The following is a 19,596-nucleotide window of genomic DNA, read 5'->3' as shown; positions in this document are numbered from 1 at the left end:
AATAACTTTGTTCAGCTATATATATATATATATATATATATATATATATATATATATATATATATATATATATATATATATATATATATATATATATATATATATATATATATATATATATATATATATATATATATATATATATATATATATATATATATATATATATATATATATATATTACTAGCTAATACCCATCGCGCGTTGCTGCGACTTTCAGCGAAATATGAGGAAAACACAATTTTTCCGAAGCGCCATCTGGCGAGTAGATAATCCCCAACCAATAGTACACAAACATGCTCCATAACAAATGCCTACTATGTACAAATTTTTACGGCAATCGGTTAAGCCGTTTGGGAGTCAATAAATTATATACATTCAAACATTGACTTTTATATATACAGATAGATATATGATTTGGCATAAGTATTTCTTCCACCACGAAGGTGGACATGATTATTGGTTTCGGAATCTGAAGGAGAGGGAGGGTTTCTGATGCAATATCTATCAATTACTGAAAAAATCTAAAATTTTGTTGCATGTATGTTTACCAGCACATAAATGGAATGGTAAAAATTTATTTAATAGAGATCTATTACGCGAATATAATACTGATGAATGGCATGACTTTGTCGAAAATTAAATTGAAAATTGCACTTGCGATCGCTTCATCCGAAGTTAAATCAACATTGCTGGATGATGGACGAACAGCTCTGCCCTAAAATAGCCACTAAATCTTGCGCTTGCGGAAAACGTTACTTACAATATCAATCATAATTCAGGTGTAAGCAATATGCTGAAAGAATGCAACACTGTTATATAGGACGAATTCACGATGACCCATAAAAGGAACCAATCGAATATTTGTTGGCGTGGTCCGCGATCTTCGTCAAGTTTTTACCCGTTAGTCGACACCTACTGATGAAATCAGTTCTTGCTTAAGGTGGTAGGATTATTGTTGAAAAAATATCGTACTCAAAAACATTGGCGATACCAAGAATGTTAGTCTATTCAGTCAATAATGCAACATTTAAGCAATATTTTCCTAAATGTTCACCGCAAAATATTGAAAATTGGGCGTGTTACAGTGAAAGTTCTCCTTCATATCATAACATCATTAAATATCATAACTTTGTTCACAAAAATAAGTTTTATGATTTTTTAACGAAAATTGCATTTTAGCTGCAGAATGTTACAAAAAATTCAAATATCAAGAAAAAATTAAAAACTTCTATCAATACCTGGGGATATGTAGAAGAACTGTGCAAACCTTGCAAACGATTGGTCCAATATATTTTGATTCATGATGTACACCACAAAGCAAGTTTTCCACGAGATACCTCCAGAGATTCTCTGTCACTGGCTCAATTTTCAGTATTCTGCTATGATATTAGAAGAAAATATTGTTCAATTGTGCAGTGATTATATGGAAAGTGAATGAATATACTAACACTCTCTGTAACGCCCAAATATTTTTTTAAATGTTCCATTTTTTATTAATTAACTTTACCCACGTTCACCAACACTCCGTTATGTTTTCGTATCACTGGAAACTAAATGTGCATTCTTTTATTGAATGATCCTTATAGTCACCTTCGCAGGTCAATTCGCCAAAAAAGTTAGATATATGGATTGGGAAAATGTTAATCGATTCAATAATAAATTGCACCACATTTCCACATGATTTTGTAAAAAAATACAATCCGTTGAAGAATTAATCGATTATTGACTTCAATTTCATACACTACTCCATCCAAAATAAAATCGATGGAAATTCTGTTACGCATATAAATCTATGGATTATCGTGTTGAATTATTTAATTCAGTCGATCCATCATGCTTTCAGGAGTATTGGTTTTATACGTAACCTACCCAGCAGTCTCCGTCAGACGAACGTTTTTATATTTAATCGAAAGAAAAAAGTTCTTCTTACGAATTTTTACGATTAAGGAAGTTGCTTAAGGTGTAAATTGACCTAAAGATATTCGCAAATTGACAATAACTTTGTTGTTTAATCCACTGTACACAACGCGTCGTTCAGATTTCGTTCATAACGCTTTATGTTCTTGAATATTTCAAACTTACTGCTCTTCGTTTGGATACGTTTTATAATAAACAATGATGTATTAAACAAAGAAACGATCACAATAAAACCAAAAAGTAAACGATTTTCTTGAGAGCATGTTCAATTACTATTGAAAATATTACTGAATTCACATGGATAAAAGTTTGGTTTTACACCAAATTTCTTCTTCTGTGCAAGGTAATTAAACCATACCACGGTCTGCAGCAGTACACAGTCAAAATATTTTCAACAAGATCGTTCCAACAATGCAAATCCCTTACATGACATGACTGTAAATGAGTATATCCACTAACGATCGTAATAAAAGTTTCAAATGTTTTCATCTATGCCATGATTATCATTTGAGCCACTTACAGCGATGTAGCCTTAAACTTTTCAATGAACTCCGACATAAGCAAATATGCACAACCTTGGAACAGGAACGGAGGTGCGATGGCATTAACCTAATTTCAGCTCAATTAAGATATTATATTTTCTTTGACGCTTTTTTGGTTTCACGCCAAACCGATGTGACTCGGTTTCCGTTTTCCATTGGGCTGCGTGAAACAGTCGTTGTTTTAGGGAGGAAGGATACATAAATTAGAGGTATCAGCTCGATAACAGAAAATGGCCATTCTTGGTGTGTCGCGCTGAAAATTTTTCATATGAAATTAATTGCAAACATGCGAAACCAGTTACGATGTTTAACTATAATTATCTTTCTCACATCAAGTAGAATAAAAAAAACCGGTAAACCATTATAAATCCCTTAAACTTGCGAGGAGCTGCCAGTGTTACCCTTTTACTATTACTTTCATAGCGTTCATGCTTGATCCCGCAACCCCAGAGAAGATAAAATTTTTGGCACAAACATCACACACAGCAACGTAACACGTCGTATGTAAAACGGTGCAAGATACCATCATGCTAGGGTCACAAGGTGTCTAAATCTTTGGTCCTATTCACACCTTTTCGGATTCTATGAGTATATACTTAACTTCTGAACTTGAACTTTTGAAATCCAACCCAGACCTTTCACACTGCCTCTCTTCCATCCTAAACCAGATTCGGATCCATTTGGATCCCGAAAAATCCAAAGTGGAAGCGTGAATATGTGTGTAAAGGAAGGTGTTTGTTTGCCTTCATTCAACTTGTATTTTGTCAACTTCCTTCGCTTCTATTTTCTTTAGGTGGCACGTAACGCCGATCTAATCAGCAAAACGTGATATGGGAAAATTATGATGTTACTATTTTCCTCGGAGATACAGGATACGGACGGAAGAAATGAGATTGCGTACATTTATGGATAGGGTTGGGAAAAGATCTAAGCCCAGTTCATTTGATAATGCAAATTGGAACCAATGGATAAGTTTTCACAGAAAACACGTATGAGATTTTTATGAATCACTATACCACCTGGAGTCACATTGTCAACCAATGAAGGCTAATACGAAAATGGGCAAAACTACTTAACTTATAAACAGTTTTTTTAGTCAAAGCGTTTTCAAACTAGCACTTACCTTGTGGGACAATGTCTCCTTTTTCCCGTGTCCAATAGTTGATCGATTTGGGATACGCTTCCGAGTGACATTCCAATGTCATCCGCTGCCCTTCGACTGCTCCTACAAGCTGATTTGGCACCCAAATCATTGGAGGAACTGGGATAAGGGATGTTTTATGAAGTATGTATGGATCAAATATTGGACATCGATGGCACTTACAATGTACTATCAGCATGACACGCTTGCTGACTGAAGGTGGAACACCGTTCGATGCAATGCATAAATAAGCGCCCATGTGCAATCGATTCACTTTTGGAATACTGAACGTCGGTCCCTCAATAGATGGAACTGGGGGAATATAAGAAAAGATACATCACTGAAACTTTACTACTCACATTAAAATATGTTTAGGACTATTTCATTATTTAAAACCCGTTATGTCGTAAATATAGAATTTTATTACATTCTTTCTGTCTTTTTATTAACTATAGGTAGGGTAATTTCGGAAGAGATGCCGCGTCGGGTGAGATGACGCACTCGCTATATCTCGTATATAGAGTCACTTTAGTACGGTAATATGATATTGTGAGTTTGTGTTTCGAAGAATTACAAGACTGGAGATATAAAATAATCCTTATTATTAACCTACAAAAGTATTGTTAATGATTATGTGCGCCCAATTACATCGTGGAGTGCCGTAGAATTTTCAGAACAATGTTAAAATTTCGTTTTCTTTTGATTGTACAATTTTTTAGGTAAATCATGTATGAGTTGAATAGTTGGGACCTTTTAGAAGGCATTCTGATCATGAACACGGTCATCTATAATTTCAGAGGAAAACATCGTCGTACTGCATCTCTTCCCTACAATTGCGAGGGATGCCGCATCAAAATTGCGGGTGAAATGCCGCATTCGGTGGCGGAGGATATGTGGCTAAAATATATATTTTTCACGTCAGAATGTCATTAAATCAACATTTGCTTTTGGTATAGGTTCTTCATAAGGTATATCCACAAATTAACGGAATTAATACCGTGACATGTAGGATTATAAGTCTATTTATCTATATACTTAAACGGATGATATATTTGTTTTATTTGGAAGCAGGGAGAAGTCGGATGGAGCTGAAATCCTTTTTTTTAGTTTCGATTATAGAGGTTTTAACCTTAAGGTCATTCGCCTGTTCGGGTTAGAAAAATCTCTTGTGAAAAACTTCTAACCCTACGTGCGGGGTCGGTACTCGAACCCAGGTGCGCTGCGTACAAGGCAATTGGCTTACCAACTACACTACGCCCACCCCAGAAATCCTTTAAATCTCGCTCTTCGGCACGCTTAAAACCTCCCCATCTTTTGCACCAACAAATTACAAACATCCAAATGATAGGGGAATGTGTTCGGTTGTCGGCACACTTTTATTTTTGGCTTACAACATCACTCCAATTGAACAATATATGGGAATAAGCATATCAATGGAAAGCTAGAGGCCTTAGCTAATAACTTTTGAAAGAATTTAATTTATTCTGTCAACATGAAAACATTTATTAACAATTCAGTAAAATGATAATTTTTTACCATTTTGAAAAATGTGGTCGGTTGTCTGCACCCTAAGAAAATTTACTAAAAATGGAAAAATATCAATTAAAATCATCAAGATTCAAAAGGAAAAGAAAATTTATTCATTTTAACTACCATCAAAGGCATTATGAACATCATTCTTCATCAGAAGCACAATATGTGTATGTGAAAATCTAGTGCGAATATTATGCACTGCTAATGCACTGACGGATCGCATTCACTGCAATTGAGTGAGTTTCATGTAGTCCATTTTTTACCAAAGCTTCACACAAATCAGATAGAAGTCCGCGCTGACACGTAAGCAAAAGGTGAGGGGTGCTACAGGTTAACCCCGCCACTCCACCAAATTTTCTGGTCGTGACAATCTGGTATATACAGTGCTATAGTGGTGGTGAAAACACGACCAGGTGGGCTTTCTTCATGTAAATGTAAAACGCTAAACTGGTTTTCAGAATGATTCCAAAGATCGATCTCTGGTATCTATTCGTAAAGCCCGTTCTAAATATACCGATATTGATTAGGTTACTGAGAACTCAGCATTTGCCAATAAAAAATAGGGTGCCGACAACCGACCATGTTTGGGCGCCGACAACCAATTTCAGTAACCTTTTGAAAACTGATAAAAAAAAGTGGGGCGAACATTTCGGTGCCGTTCAATGTTGAATCACAAAATAGAATAATTTCAAATCGTGAATATTCAATGCGCATACTTTTTCGATCGATTTACATCTTTCTATAACACTAAGCAATCATAAAAAAACTTTTAAGTAGAGTTTCACTTGTTCAAAAAATATATTGGTTATAGAACAGAACATTCGAGTCTGTTTGCTTCAGCAATCAGCACAAAAGGATCGTTCTAATATAACACACAAATAATATTTATCAGAATGTCCATGTCTGCTTTCTGTCAAACATTAAGTAGGGGTGCCGACAACCGACCAGTGCCAGTAACCAACAACTTTCCCCTGTATATAAACGATTCACTATAACTAATACTACGTGTACAATATTGACGCTTACAAACTAAAAATGATATTATTAATGACATGAGAGGGTATTATGGAACAATCGCTTTACAACATCTCGGTACATAGACGATACATACTAGCAAATGGATCATTATACCCATAATTGACCAAGGACAGAGGCGAGGCCTTGTTGGTGAAAACCGACAAGGACAAATATGCTGACGTCCTTAAGTCAATGCGGGCGGCCGAAAGCCTCTGGACCCTCGGACAGCACGTGCGCAGCGTGAGACGCACCAAGACCGGTGAAATGCTCTTGGTGCTGAAGCGAAGCGCACAATCTAGTTCGGCGTACAAGACCTTGGCCCAAGAGATCTTGGGTAAAGGCCCCCAGGTGAGATCACTAGGTGCGGAAGTGATTATCCAGTGCAAACAACTGGACGAGTTCACGACCGCAGACGATGTCGTCGCACCGTCACAGAACAGTGTGGCGCAATAATCGAGCGGGCCTCTGTGCGCTTAAGAGCAGGATTCTTTGGCACGCAAAGAGCCTACCTCAGGCTGCTGACTGCGGAAGCTGAAAAGGTTACCGAGAAAGGAAAGCTGAAGATCGGCTGGTCAGTATGCCCAGTAAGCATACCCCAGCAGCCTTCAGTGGATAGGTGCTATCGTTGCCTATAATCCGGCCACAAGTCGTACGAATGCAAGGAACTAGACAGAGCGGGTCTGCACTAAGGCGCATAAATGCTTTATCTGCACTGCCAAGAAGCAAGCCCGTAACCATGCTGTGGATGGACCTTCGTGTCCCTTCGGTGAGGCCAGCAAGAGGATGCCGTGAACGTCACACAGCTGAATCTTAACCATTGTGCAGCTGCCCATCAGCTATTGTGGCAGTCGGTCTCGGAGTCGAGGACAGATGTCGCCCTCTTATCCGACCCGTACAATTTCCCTGCCGATAACGGCAATTGGGTGTCGGACGGGTCTGTGATTGCGGCAATCTGTGCAACGGGACGGTTCCCGGTTCAAGAGGTAATACACTCCTCCGCCGAGGGTGTTGCGATTGCCAAGATCAATGGTGTGTTCTATTGTAGCTGCTATGCTTCACCAAGGTGGCCTATAGAACAGTTCAACCAGATGATCAACAGGCTCTCGTCCGACCTAGTGGACCGGAAACCGGTAGTCATAGAGGGAGACTTCAACGCTTGGGTAGTGGAGCGGGGCAGCCGCTGTACAAATAGCAGGGGCCAAGCGCTACTGGAGGCGCTTGCGAAACTCGACGCTGTGTTAGCCAATGATGGCCCCGCTAGCACATTCCGTAGAAATGGGGTGGAGGCATGGATTGACGTAACGTTTGTCAGCCCGGGTCTGGCTCCAGGCATGGAATGGAGGGTAGACGAGGGCTACACCCATAGCGATCACTTAGCAATTCGCTTTAGGGTGAACTATGGTGTGCAGCATCCGAGGGCGGGTGATCCCTGTCAGGCACGCGGGTGGAAGTCCAATCACTTCGACATCGAAGCTTTCACTGCGGCCCTGGGACTGGAGGCCAACACCGACAGTCTAAGCGGGGATACGCTGGTAGCCGTTCTATCACGCGCGTGCGACGCCACTATGCCGAAGAAAACCCTGCCAAGAAACGGCAGACGCCCGGTACACTGGTGGAGTGCCAATATTGCAGCCCTACGATCAGCCTACCTCAGAGCTAGAGGTAGGATGCAAAGAACCCGCTCCGAGGACGCAAGAGAGAATCGCCGTGAAGTGTCTCGAGCTGCGAAATTGGCCCTTAACAAGGCCATTAAAAGCAGCAAGAGAGTGTGCTTCGACAACCTGTGCGAACGCGAATCCGTGGGGTGACGCCTACAGAATCGTGATGGCTAAGACCAAAGGGGGCTCTCCACCCCACGAATGGTCTCCGGACCGGTTGGCGAGGATTATCGAAGTACTCTTCCCGTCTCGAACAACAAGCCCCTAGCCACCTGCATCGCAAGACATTGTGGGCGCGGCCGAAATGGTGGCTCTGGTGACGAATGAAGAACTCTCGCAGTGGCTAATTCCCTAGCAACGAACAAAGCTTCAGGGCCGGATGGAGTTCCAAACATCGCTCTCAAGGCAGCGATCATAGCGAACCCGAACATGTTCAGGCTAGCTATGCAGAGATGCCTTGACGAGCGCGGCTTTCCCGGTAGATGGAAAAGGCAGAAATTGATGCTGTTGCCGAAGCCCGGGAAGCCGCCAGGCGACCCTTCGGCGTACAGACCAATCTGTTTGATCAACACGACTGGCAAATTGCTGGAGAGGATCATCCTCAACAGGCTATCCCCGTACTCAGAAGGTACGGACGGCCTGTCAAACAATCAGTTTGGTTTTCGAAAGGGTAAGTCCACGGTGGACGCTATCAACTCAGTGATAGCGATCCAACGGAAAAGGCGAAGCATTCGATACTGTGCATTAGTGACACTTGACGTGAAGAACGCATTCAACAGCGCAAGCTGGGATGCCATCGCGCTCTCGTTACACCGTCTTAGCCTACCGGGGAGCTGTACCGGATCCTGGAAAGTAACTTCCTGAACCGTGTACTGTTATACAAGACCGATGCCGCTCAGAAAAGGGTTCCTATTACCGCCGGAGTCCCGCAAGGCTCGATCCTAGGCCCGGTGTTATGGAACCTCATGTATGACGGGGTTCTGAGACAAAAGTTCTCTCGTGGGGTCAAGATCCTCGGCTTTGCCGACGACGTGACCTTGGAGGCCTACGGGAGGTCAATCCCCGAGGTAGAACTGACCGCAGAACACGCGATCAACACTGTGGCGGAATGGATGAGCGCGAGAGGCCTGGAGCTCGCTCAGCATAAGACGGAGGTGGTTATCGTCAACAACCGCAAGTTCGCACAACATGCAGTTATCCATGTGGGAGAAGTCGCGATCACTTCACAGCGGAGTCTTAAGTCTCCTGGAGTAATCATAAACGACAAGCTGACCTTCGGCAGCCATGTCGACTATACGTGCAAGAGAACTTCGAATGCTGTTGCGGCATTATCGAGGATGATGTCCAACAGCTTAAAGGTGTGCGCTAGTAGACGTAGGCTACTGGCTGGCGTTGCCGTATCTATCCTCAGGTACGGCGAGCCGTCCTGGTCAAGAGCACTGAGGGTAACCAGTTACCTGCAGAAACTGGAGAGCATCTACCGCGTGATGTGCCTCAGAGTGATATCTGCCTACCGCACAATATCACACGGTGCATCCTGCGTGATAGCGAGCATGATGCCAGTCGGGCTGGTCATCCGGAAAGATGAGGAGTGCTGTGAGCTGCGTGGCATTAGAGGAGCCCGCGAGCGTACCAGGGTGGCTTAGGTCGCCAGATGACAGAGTGAGTGGGATAACTCCTCGAAAGGTAGGTGGACCCACCGGCTGATACCTAACATATCGAGCTGGATGTGTAGACCCCATGGGGAAGTTCACTTCCATCTGGCACAATTCCTGTCAGGCCATGGCTGCTTCCGACAGTACCTCCACAGGTTCGGGCACGCGAAGGTCCCCGTCCGCCCTGACTGCCCAGGTGTCGACGAAACTGCCGAGCACATACTGTTCGTATGTCCTCTCTTCGATGTCGAAAGAAGAGCAATGCTTGACGTCTGTAGCTGGGACACAACCCCTGATACCCTTATGCAGCGGATGTGTCAAGCGGTGGAGTAGTGGAACGCAGTCTCGCATGCAACCACCCAGATTGCCTGCAGGCTACAGAGAATCTGGCGCACCGAGCAACAGACGACGGGCACGACTAACTAGTGATTGGTTAGTTGGAGCGGAAAGGGCCAAGTGCGAAAAAGTGGGTGAATGGTCTGTTCATGCTGAGACAGGCGCAGCGACTGGCAACCGCGCAAGGGGTAAACCCAGCCACCCTGAAGCAAGGCAGAAGAGTGAGTGAATAGGCGTTTATATGGACTGCCTCATGCCAAGATGTGAGGGTCGTAGCGTAGTTTGTTGGGACTTCGCTATTGATACCTCGTGGCGTGTCAGAGGAGTGAAGGGTGAGCATCCAAGTCAGCCTCACATGGTATGTTAGGGGTGAGCACAAAAGTAAGCCTCACGAGGTTCGAAAACGGTGAGCACCCAAGTAAGCCTCATATGGTATGTCAGAAGTGAGGCCTAAAAAAATGTTCCACATGGGATGCCAGGGGGGCGACAGAGCGTAATAGAGTGGTATGATCGAGAGTGAATCATGTGATATTGTGAGCATCCCAGTCAGCCTCACATGGTATTTAGAGGCGAGCACAAAAGTAAGCCTAGCAAGGTATGAAAAAGGTGAGCACATAAGTAAGCCTCGCAAGGTACGAAAAAGGTGAGCACAAAAGTAAGCCTCATGTGGAGTGTTAGAGAGTGATTCACGGTGTGACAGAGCGAGCACCCAAGTAAGCCTCATACAGGATGTATGAACGCATAAGCAAGAGTGAGTGAGTACATAAAGTACAGCCATCCCTCAGAAGTAATACCGAGAGGTAGTCCCTGGGGAGAACAATGGCGGACCCCAATGGAGTTTAGTCAGTATTACTTTGTTCATAGTGGAGCCCGACACTCCAATACAATCCGTGTGGTAGCTTGGCATCTACTAAGCACGTGTACTGGGTCAGTGCGTAAATTGCTTTCTCCATTGTAAAAAAGACCATAATTGGTTCCAGCATAAGGTATTCTTAAAAAGGGATGAAATCAAAGACTACGAGGTTGAATATTGCAAAACCACATATTGTAGGAGATTTGAGCAATCAAATCGTGATTGTAGCAGATCAGCACTGAAATAAAATCTTTAGAGACATCTCGTCGAACGGACAGCAGGTCAAGATTGATAAGTTGACAGCGGTTCTGGTAACTCGGCAGGTTTAGCGGATCTTTCCAAGGAAGTCGACGAAGAGCGGAACGAACAAATTTACGTTGAATAGCTTCGATGCGCTTTCATAATATGGTGCCCAAACAATAGCACCATATTCAAGCGTCGAACGAACCAGAGCGCAGTAAGGTGCCTTTAAGCAATACATATCGTCGAAGTTATTCCTAACACGAAAAATAAACCCTAGTAACTTAGAGACCTTGGATATGATATATTCTATGTGATCCTTAAAATTCAGTTTAGAGTCAAGTAGAATCCTCAAGTTTTTTGCGGATGACTCTCATTTGTGAATGGTTTGCGAAATCTTGTAGTCATATTTAATTATCGTGCGTTTGCGGGAGAAAAAGATAACGCAACATTTTGAAGGATTCAATACCATCCTATTGACGTTGCACCAATTTGAAAAAATATCCAACTGTGTCTGCAAAAAACGAGTGTTTTCCGGACCCTTGATTAAATGAAATAATTTGAAGTCGTCGGCGAATGACAACTTAAAGTGTTTCAATGTAAAGTTTAAATTATTTAGATAAAGTAAAAATATGAAAGGTTCAAGATGACTTCCCTGAAGGACCCCAGAGGTCACTTCGACTGGCATGGTTGTGCAGTCTCCAATTTTCATAATCATGTCACGACCAGTCAGATATGACTGGATCCAAGCCAGAAGAGAACCATTGAACCCAAGCCTATCGAACTTGGCAATGGCTATCTGGTGATTTGGTTGATCGAAAGCAGCGGAGAAACCTAAAGTTATGCTTGTAAGGACTTAACCCTTTCATGCCCAACTTTATTCTAGTGCAGGTAGGGTTCCAAAACTATTTTATCTTGAAAACGTTGGGATGCTCAATACAATTCTCCAAAGATTTTAAAATAGTCCTAATGCGTGGAAGACGTAGCCAAAAACAATGCAAAGTGGTAAGTTTTATCAATTTTCAATAATTTTGCAACATAACGAAGATATATGAAAAATTCATTTTCCGTCGTCAATGTAAACTTTCCCTGGCAGAACTGCTCCATTAGAATCCAATCAGACTAATTGCAATAACTTCAGTTCTAGAGTTGATCCTTGTAACGGTTAGTACTCAAATGAAAAGCAATAGTCACATTTATTAGCCTTACTTGTTTTGTGTCTTGTCTCAATCAACAGATATAAAAACGTTGTTGTCCACAAACCACATAGGCATGAAGGGGTTAATGATGAAAGATGTGTAGCAAACAAGATTTGTGGAGCATAATAATTTCTTATAGCTTATAGATACTGCACATAAGACAGCTATCCCGCCATAGTTTGATGTAAGGTATTTGTTCCCTTTTTTAACACGGGAAATATATAAGAATGATTCTATGAATCAGGGAAAATTCTCGAACGCAAAGAGGTATTGAATAGTATTGATAATGGTACGAGGAGACAGCTTATGCATTTCTTCAGCACTATAGATGGAATTCCATCGGGTCCGGCGCGCGACGACGACTTCAATTCAGGACATGCAGTGCTGACAATACAATGGCAGATTGGGGAGGACTATTTCTGGCTGCAACCAAAATTTGATGGCATACGACCCGTCAAGTGACATCTGAGTGGGTAATCCGGATTCTTTCCTCTGCTCGTTAACGTGGTTCAAAACCTATACATGGGTCATTCTTTTACAAATCCTACACTTTCAAAACTTGACATTTTTAAATCGTCTGATATTTTTTGTTTAACTTATTTGTTTAAAATAACGTCACGCGTATTTTTGGATTTTGTTGAAAAAAGAATTATTTTCAGAAATATCGTCATTTTAATTTTCTGTGAATTCTTCCAAATCTACTCCTAATTGAAATGCATATTCTCCCCCGTTGTATTTATCCGATTCAGGGGCGGATCCAGAAAAAAAAATTCGGGAGGGGTCCGAAATTTCGATTTTAAAATGAACATTGTATAGTTAGAAATCGCAATAACCTTATTTAATGAATATAAGCTTGGTTGGTCAATTTTGATTTGGAATGAATTTGACTTTGAAACTAATTTAACTAATTTAAATTACTAATTAACTAAACTAATTTAAAATTTCTTAACAAGTAAAAATATTTCGGAGGGGGTCCGGACCCCCAAGACCCTCCCCCTGGATCCGCCACTGATCCGATTTATGTCAGTTCTTTTTTGTTTTGCTCGTTGTTAGATAAGCTTTAAGACTGTATTTTTCACAAGAGTTTTAGAGCTAAAACTTTTTTTTATGACGTTGAGGGTTTCAGAGTGAAAAAACACTTTTTGCGATCTTTTGAAGGACTTCGAGCGAAACGAATTGATCAAAACTTTTGTACATTATAATTTATCATTTCAATAACATTCTGTTATTTTACTAGGGAAACATATCGACAAACAACTCGGTAACGAAGCTTTTGTAGAACGTCTCTTGAAGAAAAAATTGTTTTGCAGTATTAACTGCCAAAAACTACCTACCAGATTTTTTTTTCAAACTTTGCATACACATTCTATTTAAAAAATACCTAACCCCTACGTTATGTTTTTGAATTAAAGGGGTTTAAATCATAAAATAGGCCGAGGGGTTTTTAATCATTTTTCGTGGAAAATAATTGTTTTATTAAAAATGAGTAAAAAACCTGTTTTAATCCACCTAATGGTGTAATTGTGCCTTTCTCATTTATCCAATAGCAAGTTATATTCAATATATTTGTGAAAATGTCTATTACATTCTTATTACACTTTGCACATACTTACAAGGGCACAACTGCCACGAACCTGATGAGCAACATGTTGACGATGACGTCCTTGGAACAAAAAATATAATATTTAAGTGGATAAATCAGCATGAATTAAATGTTGTCTTCGTATAACATATTTTGGAATGCAGTGGGAGGGGAAGGGGATTATACCTGTAAAAGAGGATGTGAGAGAGGCCTAGTTGGTAAAAATGGATTCAGTAATCACCGAATCCGATGTGACTTTAATTCTGGAATATGCCCGGTACCTTATTTCGGTTTAAATTCCTATGTAACAATAGTAACTCCGGAATCAAAAGTCAGATCTGAATGAAATTCAATAGCAGTCAATGGGTGTATTGCATTTATCATTTGAAATCAAGTTTGTAAAAATCAGTTAAGAATTTGCTGAGAAATAGGTGTGCTAATATCATACGAACTTTGATAGTTACCCGAGAGTATCAAGCACCGTCATAGGTGGCCAATATTTTTTTTTGTTTTGATTATAAATGTTTTAACCTTCGGGTCATTCGCTTCTTTGTCGGGTTGGAGAAATCTCTTTAGAGAAATCTTTAGCCCTATGTGCGGGGTTGGGAATTGAACCCAGGTGAGCTGGGTACAAGCCAATCGATTTACCAACTACGCTATCTCCACCCCACTAAGTGATGGCCAATATGGCCAAAACTACTTTGATTAGTCTTTAGGGATCTAGCCCCACTAATCCAAGTAATGTTAAATCCGTTTCAATATGTATTGCATCATTTGGACATCTTCATGTTGCAAGTTTATATAGCAATTTACAATGTGGCTGCAGTCTTCAGCCCATAATTCCGGAACCGGAAGTGGGCTCAACAAAAAATACAATAGCAGCTTGTGGGAGCGTTAGAACCGTTCATTTGAAACTAATGTGGTTTTTGTTTGAGGCGAAACTGAGTCAGTTCCTAACCCCAACTGCTGTCAAAATGTATGAACTGACAGCGGTTGGGGTTAGAACCTGACTCAGTTTCAGGTTCAAGCGAAATCGACATAAGTTTGTGCAAATCGGTTCAGCCATCTCTGAGAAAATTGAGCGGCTTTATTTGATACACACATGCACCCACAGACATTTTGCGGTCTCGACGATTTGAATCGAATAGCATGTGACACTTGGCCCTCTGGGACTCAAATGGCAGGTCGATTTTTGAAGTGATTTCTTAATATGTATATAAGAAAGCCAAAAATCATTTATATTTCCAAACCAAATTAATTTCATATCTGTATTGCAGAGTAGATTTGTTTCGTAATGACGTATTTGATAGGTCGATTGATTTGAGTTATCAACTAATGAAAGTAATACTGTTCGTGAAATCTTTGTTCAGGTTGTAGCTTCGCCAAGCGGTTGACTGCTCATCATTTTAGTTTAGCTGCGCAAATATTTTTTCAAGAACATGGTAAGCATGTTTGGTTACATTCAAGATGATGCTGTTCGAATAATACTTCTAACAATGATAGTATTAACACAGACTAACAGACATAACACTATGAGGGAATTTCCGTAAAAAATATCGATCGGGCAATTTTCCCAGAACACTAGCTTCACCTTTTATTCACGGTCCCAAGCACTCATTTGCTGGTGGGTTACCCCTCAGGCTTGGGAACAATTTTTCTCTAGTGGTCTATCCCCTATATGCTTGTTCATATGTCAGCGGCGCCATAATTTCAAAAGCGGCCACAGTCCCAACTACAAATATATTTGAAATGACCGTTAAAGTGGGCGAAGCATTATTTTCGAGTGTTATGTCTGTTAGTCTGTGGTATTAATACAGCAAAAATTATTAGCTGACAATTAAATAACATATATATTTTAGGAAATCTGAACGGATCTGATTTTTTCAGATTTGGACGAATCTGAAAGCTGACAAGTCCATACAAGTAACAAATAATGTTAAAACTAGTGTATTAGGAAAAGATTGAAGAGTTAAAATAACTCATTTGCTCCTTTTATAAACTGGCTGTCTAGAAATGGACGAAATAAAACAGAACAAAATCGAATATGATTGCATATCCTTTCTTTATGAGAATGGCAAAAACTTTTAATTTAAAAGTTAGTTGTTTGTGGATATTTTTCGTAGAAAAATTACAGAATGTTATTGAAATGATACACTATAATGTAAAGTTTTGATCAATTCACGCAAAGTTCTAAAAAAAATTGCAAAAAAATGTTTTTTTTTTCACACTGAAATACTTACCCCTTAAAGCTAACATATTCAACCTAATTACCCACAATTTCGTCAAATCGAGAAGTGAAAAAGTATCTTCAGAAAGTCCGCAAGTTCGGAGTATTTTGCGATTTTTTGTGCAAGCGTTTTTTTTTTTCATTTAAGCTGAATTACATTTTTATCACGTCAAATCAATCCCGTCAAAAATCTAATTCCAAGTGGACCTGCCTTTAGTGATAAAATTACCTTTAAATTAACTGTTAGGATTATCGTTTCGCAAGTTACACGTACATTTGCGTAATTGTTTTTAAGCTGCAACTACTACTTCTATAAATGATCTGTCAGCGAAACGTAAATAAAATTGAAAACCCTTTATGTAAAATATTTTTCTGACATGGCAAAACTGTTGCATGAGTGCAGAAGCATATCTCACTGTCACGAGCCTCCAATAACATTTAATGAATGAATTGTGTCTCTTATATGCTTCAACAGCGTTGTCACGTCGGTAGGGATCTGATGAAATATGTAATACAGCTATCAAGCACAAATAAAAAGAGATACCTCACCCAACATAAACAAAAATTTGTCTTTTTCATCGTTCTTTCTTCCATACCACCGCGGGGAGGCATAAGCAGGCAATCAGGCGTGAAATGGCTCCTCTCGAGTTTGCTCGTGGTTCGAAGAACTTGGGATCAGCAGACAGAAGCCACCTTCTTTCTCCCTTCAATTTCAGTGCACGAAAAAAAAAAAACCCGCACAGAAGAATCAACAAAGGGCTGAAGAAAGACTTCCAATACAATCATATCGGGAGGGGAACCCTCTTCAATAAAGTGGAGAAATTATTCACCAATTGAGTCTGTCAGTATTGATTCAATTATCCCATTCGTGTGTTTGTTTTGATATCGAATCGCAAAATCGTTTCCCATATTTACCAAACAGATAATTTATTCTCACTTATGGGGATGTTTTATGATCCACACTAAATCTCAGGGGCAACGGGAGGATCTATGTCGGGTTTCCGATATTTCCAGTGTGTACATATAATAATTAGCCCGATTTGATAAAGTCCAATAATATTTATACTAGATAATGTGCTCTAATTCATCAGTGATTGAATTGGTTAGCTTACTATAAATAAACAATAGTTCGAAAGGGAAAATATTTTACTTGAAAAATATTATCTTGAACGTCAACACAATGTTATTACACCTACAATACACCACGCCTATGGAATAAAGTCGATGTCCGAATTTGGGAAATTTTCATTTAGACCTAGTAGGTCAGTTAGCCTCCTCTTTTTAAGTTTCATGAAATATTGAGAAAATTTTAGATCCAAATGTTACTATTACACAAGCGTCTCGAAAAGTGAAATTGTTGTTCTCGTCGATGTACTCCCTGTTAATAGAGCCAAAAACATTCCCTCGCACCCCTCGATTTTATCACGAAGAGTTACACAACAACTTGAATAACTCAGAGAACCAGAAAACCGAAACGACAAATGAACTTGAACATTGCACGATCATCTTTATTTCATTTACAAGTTTATATTTTCAATCCATTTCTAATATTAGGTTTCGTGCATTTCACGAACTTAAAAAATGGCCGATTGATGAACGAAAGTTTTCGTCAATTTTACATAATTAGTGTACATTGCATGAATGTCATCGTTGATAACGATGTTACTTTTCGTGAACGAAACGAAATGTTTCGTTATTTTAATAAATGTTTGAGTACAGCATGATCTATTTTATTGGTCGCACGAATTGGTAAATAAATACAAGAAGTTTTCGTATTTATTTACATGTTATTTTTCATTCGATCTTTTAGGACCGATGTTTGACAAAACCGATTTTTTGAAGGATTAAAAGGATCGATCTGGCAAAATCTATGTTATTTCAAACTGTTCACCACTATTGAGTACTAGAGGTATCTTTTATTCGCGCAATTCACGAAAACTTTTTATGAAAGTTAGATTCACTTTTGTAATAATTATTTTTTGGGAATAAATCTTGTGGAGATTTTTTGGCATGAACCAGAAATAACGCAAAACTAATTTTTTGGGTATTTTCTGATGAATCTATTTCGCAAGAATTTTTTGATAAAATATTCGAACGTAGTATTTACGAACAACTTTACGGGCCCTTACGCGTATAATAAACGTGTAATGACGTGATTGAAATTGTATAGCAATTCTGTCATTACTCCCCTTACATGATCATTAAAAGTAACATTACTGCTCAGTAATAACATTAGGGGTTCGGTTGCCGGCACTGTTTGGTTGTCGGCACCCCTACGTAACTTTTGACAGAAAGCAGACATGGACATTCTGATAAATATTGTTTGTGTGTGTTATATTAGCACAATCTTTTTGTGCCGATTGCTGAAGCAAACAGACTCGAATGTTCTGCTTTACAATCAATATGATTTTTGAACAAGTGAAACTCTAATTAAAAGTTTTTTTATGAATTGGGTAATGTTATAAAAGGAAGTAAATCGATTGAAAAAGTATGCGCATTGAATATTCACGATGTGAATTTATTCTATTTCGTAATTCAACATTAAATGGCACCGAAAAGTTCGCCACAATATATTTTTTGTTTAGTTTTCAATAAGGTTACTAAAATCGGTTGTCGGCACCCAAACATGGTCGGTTGTCGGTAGGGGAACTGGTGGTAAAATGAACACGTTAAGCAAAGTCATTATTTTCTAACTAATAAGTGATTGAGATACTACAATCACCTCATACGTTTCTTGTTAGACATGTTTTGTACATATTTGGTGAAAATATTTCGACATAAACACAAGTTTTCAAACATTATTCTTGATTTCAAAACATGTCCAAAAAGAGACATGTTTATAGCGTGTGGGTAAAATGAACATGTGCTGGTGGTAAAATGAACACCTTCTAGTGACCTGCAAAATGTACTGTATGTATGCAATGCTTAGCGTTGAAAAGCATTTTCCGAGCAATGCTGATGTCCCAGCGGCTCATGAGCATTGCATACACACAGGGCATTTTGTAGGCAAAAAAACATGTCACGGAAAAATTAAATTTTCATGTAATACTAACCAATTTACAATTCTGTGACATGGAAACACATCTACAAAATTGGGGTTATCCATAGGTGTTTAAAATTTAAGGATCTGTTGGAGAACAGTGAAGATATAGCAACTTGAACTTAGCAATTAATTTTGAGGCTTGGTACTTGGAGCAGCAAGATGGTTCATAATACCCCCACTACAACATTGACTTGATTTGGCTACCTGTTCATTTTACCCCCTGTTCATTTTACCCACAAGTCCCCTACCCCATTTTTTATGACAAATGCTGAGTTCTCAATAACCTAATCCATATGGGTATTTTTGGAACGGGCTTTACGAATATATACCGGAGATCAATCTTTGTCACCATTCTGAAAACCAGGAAGGCGACTTCCAGTTTAGCGTTTTACATCTACATGAAGAAAGCCCACCTGATCATGTTTCCACCGCTAGGTGGCACGGTATATACAAGATTGTCACGACAAGAAAATTTTGTGAGGGAACGTGGTTACTGTGGAGCCCCCCTCGCCGTTTGGCTACGTGCCAGCGTGGACTTCTATTTGATTTGAAGCTCTGGTCAAAAAATGAACTGCCTGAAACTCACACAATTGCAGTGAATGCGCGCCGTCAGTGCATTAGAAGTGCGTAATATTCGCACCAGTTTCTCA

The 19,596-nt window shown here is 39.7% G+C and overlaps 1 protein-coding gene across 12 annotated transcripts in view; it reads right to left on the bottom strand.

The window, feature by feature from the left end:
• LOC131682681 (neurotrimin-like) overlaps positions 1–19,596 on the bottom strand; it is a 174,525-nt gene that overhangs the window by 34,818 nt on the left and 120,111 nt on the right. For all 12 annotated transcript variants that reach the window (XM_058964358.1, XM_058964365.1, XM_058964364.1 and 9 more), the window contains 2 exons: positions 3,787–3,915; positions 3,586–3,723 (listed from right to left, as the gene is read on the bottom strand). In XM_058964358.1, coding sequence (XP_058820341.1) covers positions 3,586–3,723; positions 3,787–3,915 — 267 coding nt within the window. The remainder of the gene's footprint in view (positions 1–3,585; positions 3,724–3,786; positions 3,916–19,596) is intronic.

This window comes from Topomyia yanbarensis, chromosome 2, assembly GCF_030247195.1.
Source record: "Topomyia yanbarensis strain Yona2022 chromosome 2, ASM3024719v1, whole genome shotgun sequence".
NCBI classification, from domain to species: domain Eukaryota; kingdom Metazoa; phylum Arthropoda; class Insecta; order Diptera; family Culicidae; genus Topomyia; species Topomyia yanbarensis.
Note: the sequence above shows the minus strand (reverse complement) of the source record. Positions and strands in the feature narration are given on the sequence as shown.